The following is an 11,694-nucleotide window of genomic DNA, read 5'->3' on the forward strand; positions in this document are numbered from 1 at the left end:
TCTTTTTAAGAAAATGGGATTAAAAAAAGCTGACCTTTCCAGTCTGTGCTGTTTTCTACCCACTTTCAAAAGCAAATGGTTCACTACTTCTATCCATTTGTATTTCTTTTAGTTTGAATAGGGGCTAGAAAACTGCTGGGGAGCTCTGGAAGAGAGAAACTGTTGAAGGCAGACAGGAGGGTGGGGCCACGGGGCCGGGGCCCTCATCCATCCAGCAGGTGGCTGGGCGTCGTGTGGCACACCGCACTGTACTGCAACGTGCAGGGACAGAGGGAGGGCCAAACACTCGCCCTCCTCAGAGAACTTCAGACCTAGGAAAGGCCAGGCAACGTCAACGTTTGCTTACCAGTTCCTGTATTAAAAAGCAAGAGTGTATTCCTTATCATACTGTTCAACACCCCCCACCCCCGCCTTCCAAGGGTGAGAGATGGCTAGCTGGGCATAAATAAATATCTGTTCAATCAATCCACGTATGCACCGTTTTTTTTTTTTTTTCTTTTCCAAAAACCTGTTAACCAGTAAATACAGCAAATAGCTCCTGAAGTGTACATATAAAGGCAGCACAGAATTCCCCCACTGTCCAAAAGTAGTGTTCCCAGGCTGAAATGAGACACAGTAAAGCGGGAACCTTCAGTTTCCTTCAGCTGGAGAACAGGTACTAATGTAGAGGTCTGGTACAAGTGAAGCCATGTGAGGCCGACTGACAGCAGGAAACCCCGTGCAGATACTAAATCCATTTTACCCCAAGGCGGGAGACCCTGAAGACCTTGACCTGACAGCTGGGGAGAACTGGACCCCTGACGGTCGGTGAAGCCAGCTTTGTGACCATGTAAGGGCCAGGAGGGACCAACGAGAAGTTATACTCTGAGGGGACATTCAAACGTTATTTAATGTAAATAGGATGCCTTTAAAACAAGAGATATGGTACCATTTTCCAGAAGCCACTTACTCATCCACTGCTCCTCAGTTAGCTGTCGGAGCCCCCGAGACTGAAAGGGTAGGTCCTTTCTCTCCGTGGCCTTTGTCCACCTCCGTCTCCCATCCTCCCTACACTCGCTCAGGCATGTAGAACTTGCCCCAGTACCGCCCCTTCTGGGTCAAGTCGTACGGGCTCAGGTATTTCCGAATCCCCAGCATGTTGGCGGTGACTATGCGCTCAAAGGTCCAGGGGTTTTGGTTGTTCTGTTCTCGCTCCTCCTGATCTCTCCGCATCTTCTCTAGAGTCTCTCGGCTCACGGCCTTCGCTGTGAACGGCAACTTGTGGGCAACCTGGTCGAGGAAACCTTGTACCTCCTTGAATTCACAACGCCCGCCCAACTCTACTATGAGACGGCCAGCCTTCACGGGGGTCACGTAGTGATCAATGGCACCTTTGCCACCCCCCATGCGCTGTCCCACACCCTTGCGGGTAATGGGCTTGAAAGGGGCCGGTACTCTCCATAAAGCAAACATGTTCTTGGGGTCCATGGAGCGGTTGATTGTCAGGCGCATCATTTCAAAATGGCCCCAATGGAGGTAACCACCACCCAGCGCCTAAAAGTGGATGAAAGAATTAGAAACATATGGGAACTTAGTTATCTTTTATGGGCTCTTTTATAGTAACTGTGGCTTTAATTACATACATAAAAATAAAAGTCCTAATAAGTACCCTGGAGTAAAAACCTAGGGTGTGCTAGTAAATGAAAACAAGGTGGACCCATTTCAATGGAGCAGGTGATATTTAAAACAGACCAGAATGGTAGGAATTAGCCAAGGGAAACGGACAACAGTTACAGAGGAATGGCTTGGGGAGTCTGAGCAGAAGCCCGAGAGGCTGGAGTCGGCGGGGGGGGGGGGGGGGGGGGGGGGGGGGGAAGGACCTGAGCCTGGGAGAAGCCGGAGTGGCTGGAGCAGCTGGGTGGGGGGGCTGGGTGTGGACCTGTCGGGCTGATCAGGCCGTGGAAGGACTGTACATTGTCCCTCGGGCTGCCTGATGGGAAAGCCGCTGGGTCCACACCCACCTGTGCAGCGACTGACATCAAGTTCTCGGGAAGCTACTCCGAGGAAGGAAGACCGCTGGCCGCCTCCTGAGCCATGGGTAGTTTTATTTTTACCAGAGGTCTGAGAGGATCTCATAGGGACCACCAGCGTGGTAGCTTCCTTCCGTCTTTACGTTATTTTCACGCAACATGTAAAAGCGAGACCTAGGACTCAGACGCTGACTGGGAAGCGCACACCTGCTTGAAGAGCAAACGGTGGCACTTCTGAGACAACCCGTGGAGGGAGGGAATTAACTCGCGAGCAGGACACTTGGCAACCCGCCGGCCTCCCTCCCGGAGCAGCAGGACTCTGACGTCACTTACCAAGATTGCAAAGTTGCCCTCCGTGAACTCAGTGGCTTCCGTAGAAGGTCCCCGGATGTCGCTCAAGTTCTTAGGTTCTCGCCTCACTTTTGGCACGAGTGGTACCCTTTCCACAAATCTAAGCTTGGGCTTCTCCGGAATGGAAACATCTAAAAGGAGCACAGACAACCAAGAGTCAGGACAACCACACATCTCAAAGGACCCATTTTCTTCCTACAAGACTCTCATCAGTCAAATCAAAGTCTTGAAGTTCCCACTGGAAAAAAACAAAAAACTCAAATGCTTAAAAGGTTTTTCCCGTGGATGTTTTTTATGGACAGTGGAATCTGGTTATAACAAGTGTTAATGGGATACAGCGAACAACAGGTGAGACCCACAGTGACCCCCGTGCAGAGTCTTGGCCCTCAAAGGAACCTCCCTCTAACGCTAGACGAGACCGTCTGGAAGGCAGAGACTGAGACTGTCCGAGAGAACACCTGCTAAATTATTTTTATGTTTAGCAAGTGCTAGACGTTGGGCTGAACGCTTTATGTGCAGCATCTTGTTTTATCTTTAAGATAACTTCACAGCCCTGGTCATTTTTTAGCGCTTCCCTGGTCTAGAATGCTGAACTTCTTAGAGTGTAACACCCGTGACCACATGGCCGGATAACCGTGCAGCTCAGTTACCGCAAAGTGAACGCACAAACATACCCCCGTCACCGCCGTCAGGCAGGTACTACTTGAAATCTCCGTTTTATAAAAGAGGAACCTGAGGCCTAGAGACCTTTGCTCAGGTGGTCCAGGCCGCCCAGGGACAACGGCACAGCCACGCAGGCCCTGTGGACGTCAGCGGCGCTGCAGGGGCAGCTCCCTGCAGGGGACCTGAATCCCTAAGTTCTCTGCTCCCCGCGTTCTCGGGAGGACGCCTGCTGGGTCTGCACGGGGCCCTTCATGCCCACACCTGTGCACTTCGCCGTGCGCGACACCTGAGGGCGGGCGGGGTGGGGGGGTGGGGCTGAAGCGCAGGCCACACAGGCCTCTGACCGCTTGGGGAAAACACCTGTTACCTCCTAGGTCACCTAAGGTGTGTCTCAGGTAAGGCAGGCAGGGCTGCACCACCGAGTCCAACACTCCATTGGGACCGCGCTCGGGGGCACAGCAACTGCCCCCTACGGCTTCCCCAGGCAGCCCGAGGCCTGCAGTGACGCTTCTCCACCCCCGCCCACTGGCACTTGCAGGACCCGCACCTTCACCTGGTGTCTAAGATAAAACCCCTCAGAGGCCCACACTGCCGGGGTTGGTTTCTTTCTTTAAGATTTCCAATCCATCAAAGACACGTCCAAGTGTGGCTTATCTGAAGGTCGCCATCCCTCCCGCCATCCCTCCCGCGGGTCAGCGCCTCCGCTTCTGGTTCCAGGGCGCCTGCGGGGCTCGCCGGCCTGGGGGGAGGACATCAGGGCTGCAGCCCGCAAGGGGCCTCGGCTCCGTGCAGGCGCGGGGTCGTGGGGCTCCGGCTCCTCGGCGCCGGCTCCTCGCGCTTCCCGGCCCGACAGCGCCTCCTGGCTCACCGCGGCCCGCACGGCCTGCCTGGGCTGGGCGGCTCTGCCCTGGGCTGCCGGGGGCACCGCGCCAGGGCGCCCGCCTGCGGGTCCCGCCCAGACACGGGGACACACCCGGGCCCCAGCTCTCACCCTCGAAGGTCGGCACCGGGAGCAGCGTCTTCAGCCCAGCGCGGGCGGGCGGGGCGGCCCGGGGACCTAGAGGGAAAGGCAGTGAGACTCGGCGGCCACGGGCGGGGCACGAGAGACCGCAGCGCAGCCGGGGCAGGCCGGGGCAGACCGGGGCAGACGGGGGAGGGGGGCAAGCACGGGGAGCGGGGCAGGGGAGGGGGGCACATCCCCGTGGACGCCCGACCCCTCCCCCCACGACCCCTGCGCCCCGCACCCCTTCCACCGACCCCCCGCGCCCCTCCCCCAACGACCCCGCACCCCTCCCCGAATGACCCGCACCCCACCCCACCGACCCTGCGGCCCCGCGCCCCTCCCCCAACGACCCCCCGCGCCCCTCCCCACCGACCCCCGCCCCTCCCCCACCGCCCGGCAGCGCCCCTCCGGCACCAGTCCCCGCGGTGGCGGGAGCGGGGAGGCCAAGCGCCAGCGGAGCCTCCGCGGGGCGGGCGGGGAGGACGGGAGGGCTGCTGGCGCCGCGGGCTCCTGACCTGACGTCCGCGCCCGCAGGAGCGGCGCCCCGGCCCGAGCCAGCAGCCGCCACATGGCCGCGCGCGACCGGCCGCCCAGGCTCCACCGCGACCTCGGCGCCGCGGTGCACCCGCCGGGCCGGAAGTGACGTTGGCGCGGGTCCGCCCCCGGAGAGTCCCGGCGGAAGTGGGGGAACCCGGGCCGCGGCGCTGGGGTTCCGGAGATGTCAGTGCTAGCCCCGCCCCCGCCGCTGTCGGCGTCTGCGCAGTCGGGACCTCGGGACCCCGGGACGCGAGGGTTGCGGAGCCTGTGCCGGGGGGGCGGGGCTGGAGCCTCTGCTCTGCTTTCCGGGGGGCGGGGCCTGTGCGAGGGGGGGGCTGCGGCCTCTGCTGTGCTCCCGGGGGGCGGGGCCTGTGCCGGGGGGCGGGGCTGCGGCCCCTTCTGTGCTCTCGGGGGCGGGGCCTGTGCCGGGGGGGCGGGGCTGCGGCCACTGCTGTGCTTCCCGGGGGGCGGGGCCTGTGCCGGGGGGCGGGGCTGGGGCCTCTGCTGTGCTTCCCGGGGGGCAGGGCCTGTGCCGGGGGGGCGGGGCTGCGGCCTCTGCTGTGCTCTCGGGGGCGGGGCCTGTGCCGGGGGGGCGGGGCTGCGGCCTCTGCTGTGCTCTCGGGGGCGGGGCCTGTGCCGGGGGGCGGGGCTGGGGCCTCTGCTGTGCTCCCGGGGGATGGGGTTGGGGCCTCTGCTGCGCTGCCGGGGGCGGGGCCTGTGCCAGGGGGGCGGGGCTGCGGCCTCTGCTGTGCTCTCGGGGGCGGGGCCTGTGCCGGGGGACGGGGCTGGGGCCTCTGCTGTGCTCCCGGGGGGCGGGGCTGCGGCCTCTGCTATGCTCCCGGGGGCGGGGCCTGTGCCGGGGGGGCGGGGCTGCGGCCTCTGCTGTGCTTCCCGGGGGGCGGGGCCTGTCCCGGGGGGCGGGGCTGCGGCCTCTGCTGTGCTCCCGGGGGGCGGGGCCTGTCCCGGGGGGCGGGGCTGCGGCCTCTGCTGTGCTCCCGGGGGGCGGGGCCTTGCCGGGGGGCGGGGCTGCGGCCTCTGCTGCAGCTTCCCCAGCCCGGGGCCCTGACCTTGGGCGCTCCCCGGGTTGCACCCTGGCCTGAGCTGGGAGCTGGTGCTGCTGACCTGTTAGGTGTTGTGTCCCCCCCAGCCCCCCCCAGAGGTGGAGGTCTGTCACCTGGAGGGAACAGCACCATCCCGCCTGGAGGCCTTGCTGCTCCAGGGACCCCAGGGCCTGGACAGTTACCAAAACTTGATGATTAACGTAAAATAATGAGTATTCTGGCGGAGGCTGGGCCAATCATGTCTTAATATGACAGGCTTTTTAATATTTGGAAGGACAGAGAATCTTTCCCCAAGCCTATAGGACACAAATCGGATTGACGCATTGAGACAGCTGTGTGTTGTATTTAAATTAGACTAAATCTCCGTGTGGTCAAGGATTAATTTCATAAATGGCGAGAAATAAAGCCCGTGAGGCTTGCCGGGCTCCTGGAGAGCTTTCTCCGGCCCCAGGCCACCTGCACACCCCTGCACCCCGAAGCTGTCTCCAGAGTGAATGGGCTTGACGGCAGCCAGGCCTCTGAGCTTCTAGAGCAGGCCTCTGAGGGTCAACGCCCCCAATCCCGAGCCAGAGCCGGATTCTAGGCAGCCCTTCCCTGCTCCCTCCCTCCCAAGGTGGTAGATGACAACGTGCTCAGGCATTAGAACATCTCAGGGTGAATATTGTGTAATTTTGTTTTGGGTGGAAAAATAAAGTGTCAGTACAACCTGTCTTTGACAGGTCTCGAAGTCTTTTGATGCCCTCCCCTCAATTTCTACTTTTTTTATTTTTACTTATTTAACTTATTTTTTAAAAAGATTGCATTTATTTATTCACGAGAGAGACAGAGAGAGAGAGAGAGAGAGGCAGAGACCCAGGCAGAGGGAGAAGCAGGCTCCACGCAGGGACCCTGATGCAGGACTCGAACCCGGGACCCCGGGGTCACGCCCTGAGCCAAAGGCAGGCACTCAACCACCGAGCCACCTAGGTGCCCCCTTTTGTTTATTTTAAAAGAACTAAAAAGTAAACTCAAAGTTTTACATTTAAACAGTTACCATGACAAATGACGCCTATTTTTCTTTGCAACAGTTGTGCCCGGTACAATAGGGTACAGAGAGGAAAAGCCAGCGACGCCTTTCTGTAGGAATTCATGTTTACGTAGACACGACGTGATGAGCACAGGCCAGCTACTGCCGAAACACCAGAAGAGAAGTAAGAGTAGAGCATCGTGAAAACGGTAGGAGGCACGTAAGGGCTCCCCTCGTCCCTAAACACGATTTTCCCTCCTTCCAGGTCTCACAGCCCTTTCTTTATGCTTCTCTCTGGTGGTTCCATGGTATGTATCTGTAGGAAACGGATGTTCTGGGATGAAATGATTTGCTACCCGGCAAGTATGATGCAAAGTAGAGATAAAAAACCTTGATGTTCCTACTTTTACTGGCATGGGTTTGCTAAAACCTCCCCAAAATTGGCTTCAGACCACCTGCATTAGATGTTTCTGAGACCTTGGTGTAAATGTGAATATCTGGTCCCTCCTTACTGAGCCAGACAGTGCAGGTGGGGTCCAGGAATTCCTCTTGTGAACTAAGCCCTGTGGGTGATCCTAAAGCCTAAGCAAGGGGATTACCAGTCCTCGGTGAGCGCTGTGAAATTTTAAGATGCTACAATGTATAGCTACAAGGCATTATTTTTGGATCATCCGGGTCTCTATTCGCTGGGATTTGTGATTTTCCCATCTGTATAAAAATCACAATCTCCATGTTTAATCTTCCTTATTCTAAAATCAAGAGATAACGGAAGCCTGAAGCCTAACTCCAGGGCCAGTGGTTGACATACACGGCACCCGCACGCATGTTGTCTGTGTGTATGCGCAGGCGTGCGCACAGTCTCATTCTAACAAAAAGGTTGGGCTTGGGCTTATCAGAGTCTAATCACAATATCGTGATGTGATAAATCACCGTGGAAGCTCCTCATCTCAGGAAGTCCATGGAACCTCGTCAAAGGGCTAGTGGTACGTCTTCTTCGTCACCTCGCTTCCATATGGTGTAGGGCCTTCCTGAGAGAGCAGCTGTACTCCTGTGTTTTGGGGTCCTGGAGTGAATGGGCGGGAGAGATTTCCAGAGACGTTTCTGGTGCAAAAAAGTGGTTTTTATTAAAGCTCAGAGACAGGACCCGTGGGCAGAAAGCTGCGCTGAGGTTGTGAGGAGTGACTGAGTATATTCTTGGAGGGGGTGGGGGTAGCGGAAGTCTGAGGTTTTCGGGACCTTGAGGTGTCACTTCCTACCGTCTAATAAAGCCTCCGTCGTGAGACCCTCCGGGTCAGTGGGCCATAGCCTTGGAGGATGACTGCTCGCATGTATGGGGGGGGGGGGGGTGTAGAGATAAAGGACGTTTCCAAAGGGATTGACCCACCAGCAACATCAGAGTGCCTGTTGATGCACATACGTGCTGAGCTCTCTTGCACACCTTTTTTATTTTTTGAAATTTATTTATTTATTTATTTTACTTAAATTCGATTAATGAACATATGGCGTATTCTTGGTTTCAGAGGTAGAGTTTAGGGAGTCGTCAGTCGCATAGAACACCCAGGGCCGCCTCCTTCATGCCCATCACCCAGTGACCCGGCGGCCCTCCCATGCAGCGACCCTCAGCTGGTTTGTCTCCATCTCTGATTTCATCCTGTTTTATTTTCCCCTCCCTTCGCCTGTGCTCCTCTGTTTTGTTCTTAAATTGCACACGTGAGTGAGACCGTATGATAATGGTCTTTGTCTGGCGGGCTTCCTCCCCTCAGCATCACGCCCTCCAGGGCCGTCCTCGGGGAAGCCCGCGGCGGGTGCCGTCCTTCCTGGCGGCTGAGTGATGCCCGCTGTATCCAGAGACACCTCCTCTTCATCCATCGTCTTTCGGGGGCACCGAGGCGCCTCCCACCGTGTGGCTGCTGTGGACACCGGGGCGCAGGTGCCCCTTCGCATCAATCCCACACGTGTATCCTGGGGGCAAATACCCCGTAGTCGTCACACCTTTCTCTCAGAGCTCTGCCGGCGTGAACACGGACAAAGGACACCCAATGTCATGTGCATAACAGGCTGTTAAAACAAGATTGTACCTGACTCAGCTTTGTGGTGACCCCCACATTCCCGAGTGAGCCGTTGGGCCTTCTGGGCAGGATGGATTGATGATTGATTGATTGATTTTTGATTTTATTTATTTTAGAGAGAGAGCACGAGCAGGGGGCGAAGCAGGGGGGAAGAGCCTCAAGCAGGCTCTGCGAGGTGAGCGTGGACTCGATCTCAGGACCCTGAGCCGAAACCAAGAGTCGGAGCTTAACTGACTGGGCCACTCAGGTGCCCCCCGGGCAGGATTCATAAAGGAGGCGGTAGGAACTGGCTGAGGACCCCATTCAGGGTGTGGATTTAGGGTCCTCTTACATCCTGCTCACCAGGGGGAGAAGGGGGAGCCAGGAGCTGGAGGAGCCGCAGAGATGGGGGTGTCAGGGCCTGAGGGAAGACTTGGGGCCCCAGGACATATTTTTGGTTGGGGCAGAGGAGGACATACTTCAGCCCCTACCAGGTGCCATGAGGGTCAGCCCTGGCAGGGGTCAGAGGCAGGGGCCGGGGAGGCCAGGGAAGAGCCAGGAGCTGCTGGAAGCACCAAGTGGGGCCGTGCAGCCCCTCTGCCGCCCTTCGCCCTTGGCTTCCACTGAGGCACCGCGGCCCCAGCAGGCCGGAGCCCGGAGACCAGCACCTTCACCTGCAGGTGGATCCACGGTGGCGACTCTTAACACAGTATCGGGCGCTTCGGGTACTGAAATCAGAATTTTTATTTTTTATTTATTTTTTTTTTTTAGAATTTTTATTTTTTTCTTTTTAAATCAGAGAAATGAGAAAATGACAAAGTTGGTTTTGGAGTCTGGGTAAGCAGGAGCAGGGTAAATTCCAGTTGTTGTTGTTGTTGTTGTTTTTCCTTAAGATTTTCTTTTTAAATAAGCTCTACCCCCAACGTGGGGCTGGAACTCCCGACCCTGCGGTCAAGGCGAGGCGGCTCTTGGGTGGGTTTCCGCCGGGGTGCGCTGAGGCCCGCTCCACAGTACGGCAGCTGGCAAGTTTTCAATGACTTAGTGCTGTTGAGCTTTTTCTCCTCTCTTTGCTCTTATATTTCTGTCGGTTTTCCTGTGTGTGTCATTTGCTTGCCTGTGTGCTTTGTGTTTCTATTGTACCGTGTGTTTGTCAATTCAAAATACTCGTTATAATATTAAGTACATTGACTTCGTTTATATATGGATTTTTTTTATTGTTTTCATTATGTCCTTTAATTTTTTTGAGGTAGGACCATCCCTAATTTTCATGCAGTAAATCAGCCAGTTACTTTCTCTGTCTCTCTCAATAAACAAAATCTTTTAAAAGAATGTGATTTTATAATACACTAATTTCCCCATAATATTTTTTGACATTTTATCCCATTCCTATGGTCTCCTTGATCCGAAACCAGTGCTACACCCTTTTAATTATTGTCACTCTATTACATATTTTTATGTTTGGTCAAATTCACTGTACTTTCTGTAAAAACATCATGGCTGTTTTGCGGGTTTGGTCCTCAGGATGAAAGCTGGAACTGCTTTGCTCTATTCTCTCTCCCTTTCAGATTTTATTTTCTTGGCCAGAATTATTCCCCTCCTCCTCCTCCTTCCTTCTTGTCGTCGTTCTTAGAAATCTCAGAGCCATTGGCGCTTCCCAGCAGGATTCTTTGTCATTTTGAAGAATGACGGGATCTCGGGGTGGGGGGCGGGAAGAGCCTGGAGGAGGCCCCCCTAGTTCCACGTCTCAGGGAGTGATCTCCGGTCCTGAACTTGCTAGAGGTCATTCATGTATCCAGATAAAGGCAAGCACAGCGGGATGGGAAGCCGGCTTCCCTCCTCCCCCTGCAGACAGCTACGCCACCTGACCGCTTCCCTGCAGGGAGCTGAGGCCGCGGAGGTCGCAGAAACCCTAATGGAGGCGCCTGGGCTCAGGCCTCATGGGGAGGAGCACCCAGGCTGCATCCTGCACTGCAATTGCCACAGGTCACAGGTCCCTTGTTGGCCTGTTGGCCTGCCGCCCCCCCCCCCAACGCATGCAAAGGAACCCACATAACTAATGGCAAAAATTGGGGGGCAGTATTCTCTCTCTCACACCGACACCCCTTCCTTTTTTTGTTGCCCAATTTATTGTTACATAAAAAAGACCAGCTTTGTTAAAAGTATTTTCCCCCCATCTTCCGGTTGCCCACTTATGTCTCAAATGGAGAAAAGGTAGACAACAGAGAAGCAAGCAGACGAAATCAGTCACCAGCAACCCCACCACCCGGTGACCCACCCTGATGCTCGGGCGTGGAGGGCACACAGCGCACCATGGGTGACTTCGTGTCAGCAGGTGTTTATCTTCAACACGGATCTTGCTGACATTTTTTTTTAAGATTTTATATATTTATTGATGAGAGACATAGAGAGAGAGGCAGAGACACAGGCAGAGGGAGAAGCAGGCTCCATGCAGGGACCACGACGTGGGACTCGATCCCGAGACCCCGGGGTCACACCCTGGGCCAAAGGTGGCACTAAACCACTGAGCCCCCGGGATGCCCTGTTTTGTTCCACATATGAGCCAGTGATTCCTTTATTGGTTATTTACCCAAAGAAAAAAAGACCATTAATTCAAAGAGATACGTGCACCCCTACGTGTGTGGCAGCATCACTCACAATGGCCACATTATGGAAGCAGCCCGGGCGTCCGTCCATGGACGAGTGGATAAAGATGACGACGTGGTGGAGACGTGCAGTGGAGCATTGCTCAGCCGTAACAGAATGAGCTCTTTGATGATTTTACTCTTACGTGGAATTTAAAGAGTATGATCTCACTCATATGTGGAATTTAAGAACTTCAGTGACTTTTCAGTGTCCCCTCACGTGGATCCACCACTGTTTACCTGCCCATTGCCCTATGGTTGGACAAGTAGACTGTTCCGTGTTTTCCATATTATGAATACTATGGCATGTAGGAGAAATCACTTCCCCTTCTGGAAGGTGCCTTCCACCGCGGTACCAGTGCTGGCCTTTTTCT

At 56.0% G+C, this 11,694-nt stretch overlaps 1 protein-coding gene across 2 annotated transcripts; it reads right to left on the reverse strand.

Moving 5' to 3' along the window:
• Positions 1–860: 860 nt before the first annotated feature.
• On the reverse strand, positions 861–4,618 carry MRPL16 (mitochondrial ribosomal protein L16). Of its 2 annotated transcripts, XM_038569313.1 has the most exons (4): positions 4,542–4,618; positions 4,015–4,080; positions 2,343–2,491; positions 861–1,533 (listed from the first exon to the last, which is right to left on the reverse strand). In XM_038569313.1, the coding sequence occupies exons 1-4, from the start codon at positions 4,594–4,596 to the stop codon at positions 1,048–1,050; spliced, it is 756 nt and encodes a 251-aa protein (XP_038425241.1). In that variant the 5' UTR covers positions 4,597–4,618; the 3' UTR covers positions 861–1,047. The 2 variants fall into 2 exon arrangements, with proteins under 2 accessions (XP_038425241.1, XP_038425242.1); XM_038569314.1 differs by lacking the exon at positions 4,015–4,080 and having other exon boundaries at positions 4,542–4,611.
• Positions 4,619–11,694: the final 7,076 nt, after the last annotated feature.

This window comes from Canis lupus, chromosome 21 (assembly GCF_011100685.1).
Source record: "Canis lupus familiaris isolate Mischka breed German Shepherd chromosome 21, alternate assembly UU_Cfam_GSD_1.0, whole genome shotgun sequence".
Taxonomy (NCBI): Eukaryota; Metazoa; Chordata; class Mammalia; order Carnivora; family Canidae; genus Canis; species Canis lupus.

Excerpts from the sequence above, each read along its gene's own strand:
- MRPL16 (XM_038569313.1), bottom strand. The coding sequence starts at position 4,596 with ATGTGGCGGCTGCTGGCTCGGGCCGGGGCGCCGCTCCTGCGGGCGCGG. Across the intron at positions 4,081-4,541 it reads CCTGCGGGCGCGGACGTCAG|GTCCCCGGGCCGCCCCGCCC; the intron begins GTCAGGAGCCCG and ends CTTTCCCTCTAG. Across the intron at positions 1,534-2,342 it reads AGGGCAACTTTGCAATCTTG|GCGCTGGGTGGTGGTTACCT; the intron begins GTAAGTGACGTC and ends ATCCACTTTTAG.